The 4,118-nt window shown below is 44.4% G+C and overlaps 2 protein-coding genes across 2 annotated transcripts; one reads left to right on the top strand and one right to left on the bottom strand.

Annotated features, from left to right (window-relative positions):
- Positions 1-1,218: 1,218 nt before the first annotated feature.
- On the bottom strand, positions 1,219-2,229 carry Smp_190740 (hypothetical protein; the record flags this gene model as incomplete). Its single annotated transcript, XM_018799594.1, has 1 exon — positions 1,219-2,229. One exon carries the CDS (start codon positions 2,227-2,229, stop codon positions 1,363-1,365), a length of 867 nt encoding a protein of 288 aa, XP_018651368.1. The 3' UTR covers positions 1,219-1,362.
- A 706-nt stretch (positions 2,230-2,935) lies between these two features.
- Smp_040790 (putative cyclophilin B) lies at positions 2,936-3,876 on the top strand. Its single transcript, XM_018799593.1, has 6 exons — positions 2,936-3,093; positions 3,130-3,249; positions 3,289-3,391; positions 3,421-3,507; positions 3,540-3,637; positions 3,672-3,876. Exons 1-6 carry the CDS (start codon positions 2,995-2,997, stop codon positions 3,804-3,806), a joined length of 642 nt encoding a protein of 213 aa, XP_018651367.1. The 5' UTR covers positions 2,936-2,994; the 3' UTR covers positions 3,807-3,876.
- Positions 3,877-4,118: the final 242 nt, after the last annotated feature.

The raw sequence follows: 4,118 nt of genomic DNA, 5'->3' as shown, positions 1-4,118 counted from the left end.
TGATATCTGAAAATGCAGTACGTGCGGCGTCGTTCCATTCCAGTTTGCGTGGATTACCGCGAAGTAAATCGGTTAACGGTCGTAACTGTTCTGCCGCGTGCGAAATGAAGCGTCGGTAGAAGTTGACCAAACCGAGAAATGCCTTCAGTTCCTTGAGTGTGGACGGTACAGTGTACTCCATTATAGTACGTACTTTATCCTCGCAAGGTAGAATACCCTCATGCTTAATAACATGACCTAAGAATTTCATTTCCTTCTTCCCGAGTTCACACTTATCGGGGTTGACTATTATTCCATTATCCGAAAGGCGCTGGAATAGTAGCGTCAGGTGTTGATAATGTTCATCTACGTTTGATGATGCGATTAGCAGGTCATCAATATAGACGTGAACAAAATCTAGGTCTCGTACAATGCTATCGATAAACCTTTGGAAAGTTTGAGCAGCATTCCGTAATCCAAATGGCATTCGTAGGAACTCAAATAAACCGAAAGGAGTCGTGATGGCAGTTTTCTCTATATCTTCAAGAGCGACTGGGATCTGATGATATGCTCGTATCAGATCGATCTTGGAAAAAATTGTCGTGCCCTTGAGTGATGCCGTGATGTCATGTATGTGGGGGATGGGATAGCTATCGAAACGTGTAGCTGTGTTTAACGCTCGGTAGTCTCCGCATGGTCTCCAACTAACCCCATCCTTCTTTCGAACCATGTGGAGAGGTGAGGCCCAAGGACTGTGAGAAGGACGAATAATACCAGTAGCTAGTAAATTGTCAAACTCACGTTTAGCGAAAGCTAATTTGTCCGGTGCCAGTCGGCGAGGTCTTGCCGTGACTGGTGGTCCGCGGGTGACTATGTGGTGTACCACACGATTGGTCACCGATGGAGTCTCCTCGAGAGGTTTAGTTAATTTGGGGAATTTCTGAAATAAAACGTGGAATAAATCGTCACGCGAATGAAATACACCTGTGATTCGGTACGCGTTTGTGTGGGCTTTAGAGCCCATAAAGTTGCTGTTCGACGAAGTATCAATTAGCTGCAGCCTACGTGAATCGACTAGCAATTCATAGTGCTGTAGGAAATCGATACCGAGTATAGCTGTAGGAACATCGGCAATGATGAACGTCCACAGATACTGTCGTCGGTTGCTCAGGTTGACTGTAAGTTGTCGTGTACCATAGGTGGGAATGACTGAGCCATTCGCAGCGCGTAATCGAAGCATAGTGGCTTGAGACTTACTGTTACCGATAGGTACGACAGAAACTTGGGCACCCGTATCCACAAGGTACCTAGCGTTGGTGCGATAATCGTGCACGTAAAATAAACGGCCAACCTGAGGTGAAGTGCCGGCGAGTACGGCCGCATTTACTCGCCGGCTGAGAAGTTTCCCGTCTTGTATGAGCAGGGAGCTCGACAATGACGGGCACCGGCTCCGAAAGCACGGTGGAACCAGCACCAACCTGGACTCGCTTCCGAAACCGCCTTCTGGCGTGGCTTGGAAGATGCCCGCTTGGGGCGAGTCGTTACGGCTTTTCGAGATTGTGACCTGGGTCGGGGGACGTAGGGGGCTGGCACATTTGCGCGGTCTCGGAAACTGAGACGAGTATGGATACATCTGTCCCTATCCCCATGAGCCGGAGGTCGTCTAGCATCGAGATCAACGTTAGAACGGGAAAAACTAGCAACTAAATGGTCGCCTTTGGTGTTAACTCGTGCCAGAATCTTATCTGCTATGAGGGCCACCTTGTTGAGCGGGGTGTCCTCGAGCAGAGCCGTAAGGGTTGGCTGGATACTGACTGGTAAGGCTTCGAACCACAACTCTTTGACTATCTCAGAGTCAGCTGTCATGTTTCCTGCAAGGGATTGCAGGCGCGTGAGGTGGTGGCTCGGCTTAGCATCACCCATAGGGTGACGTGCTAAAAGTGTCCTCAATCTTTCCTCTCTTGATGGGAGGAAATGTCGAAGGATGGCATCCTTAAGACGGTCATAAACGTTTGGAACGTTGGGATTGAGGACAACCTCACGGACAGCGGTTAGGTGATCCCCGGGCAATGATTCCAAAGCGTAGGCGTACTTCTGCCTTTGATTGGTTATGCGGCGGATCTCAAATTGAGATTCCAGTGCCGCGAACCAGACTTCTGGATCATGGGGGATGAAAGGAACCGGTCGGAAACTGATAACCTGTATCTCGGAGTCTATCATATTTATGTTATTCTTATCGTTATCTACCATATTAAGTTGCCAAAATATTATATATTGAAAAAAATCAATACGAATATATGCAACAGATGTGGATAGATAAATAGACTCACCGGATTGATCTGGTTTGGAGAATTGGCCAAGTTTGACTTGTGCTCGATGGATTGGGTTACCAGCTGTATTACGTGTTCCAACAACGGCTCACCAGTTGTAGTGGATGTCGAGTCGTGGACGGACTATGATCACCACTACTATTCGATTACGCGTACAAATATGACTTGGTTCCCTTGATAGCCCGTAAACCAGAAGGCTTTACTAGTCCAGATCAAGTATATTTATTGGCGATCTCGTGGTATCGAAATAATACCGAGACGTGCCAAAGAGTACAAGCGAATAAGCAGTGCGTGAGCAAGCTCGAACCAAACCAGGCGGTATATGGAACAAGAAGTGAAACGGATACAGTTAAACAAATACAGTAAAACAATCTCTGGTACAATTGGTTACAATAATAATAATTGTTTCTATTATTCCAATCGTGTTCTTATCGAGACTGGCCGGTCACTACAAGTACTCTGAAGTACCGATGACAAACTATTTTCGAAACCGAGGGTCATGTGACTCATTCAGAAGGTCAGATACTTACAAAACCTTGCCGGAAAATAACTAACAGAATCCCTTAGTCTACTGTCCCTTAGACATACTTTTGAACCTAATGTTGTTTATATGTATTTACGTCTAAAAGCGCGACATCTGTACCTTTGTTTACGCGGCGACCCGACCAACCTCAAAGCTAGGGTAATGGCCGTTCTAAAGCTGTTATGCCCGTTATTACTACTGTCTATCATATGTTTCGGCCTTATTCGCAGTGAAGCGAATGGACCCAAAGTTACTGACAAAGTAAGATTGTAATATTTGGAATCTTTCAAAATTCAGGTGTTTTTCGATATTGAAGTTGATGGAAAACCACTTGGTCGAATAATTATCGGATTGTTTGGTAAAACAGTGCCTAAGACAGTGGAAAATTTCAAACAACTTTCAATTGGCACTCAACTGGTAAGAATAACCCAGATGTAGTTACGTCTATTAATTTAGAAGGATGGTCGAACTGCTTCATATAAAGGAAGCACTTTTCATCGTGTTATTAAGTCATTCATGATACAAGGTGGAGACTTCACAAACCACGATGGAACTGGAGGTAATATTGTGGTTAAATAATTTTCGCAGGTTTTAGTATTTATGGCGATAGGTTCCCTGATGAAAACTTCAAATTGAGACATGTGGGTGCAGGGTGGCTGTCGATGGCTAATGCTGGTGAGTTTATTCACTTATAACGACTACTGCAGGTCCTGATACAAATGGAAGCCAATTCTTTATTACGACCGTGAAGACCTCGTGGTTAGATGGAAAGCATGTTGTTTTCGGAAAAGTTGTAGAAGGAATGGTTAGTTGGTTTTAGTTTCGTTATTACCTTGCAGAACATTGTTAGACAGATTGAAAGTGAAACGACGGATTCAAGAGATAGACCTGTTAAGAGCATCAAGATAGCCAGTTGCGGCCACATTCCCGTGGAAATACCCTTCTCGGTAACGAACTCTGATGCTGTCGAATGAACTAGTATGAAGAATTTCTTATACTCTTTTGTATTTATGTACATTCGTGAATATAATTTAGTATGATGGATGGTTGCACAGATTTTCCAGGAAACCCATATCAACGCTGGTCATCGGTAGACATTCCTGACACTTATCTAGTGAAGATTTTAGTCCATCCAATGTGATAAGGGTTGCCCTGACACATGACTGAATGATTTCTAGTCATAATTCCGTCTATCTAGGCCGCTCTTAATGCTAGAACCTTAGTTAATAACACTAATTTCTGTGCAGGCTTGATTCTAAGTATAGAACCAGCACTTTCTTAAATAA

Source organism: Schistosoma mansoni, chromosome 3, assembly GCF_000237925.1.
Source record: "Schistosoma mansoni strain Puerto Rico chromosome 3, complete genome".
NCBI lineage: Eukaryota > Metazoa > Platyhelminthes > Trematoda > Strigeidida > Schistosomatidae > Schistosoma > Schistosoma mansoni.
This window is presented reverse-complemented; position numbering and strand designations above follow the sequence as displayed.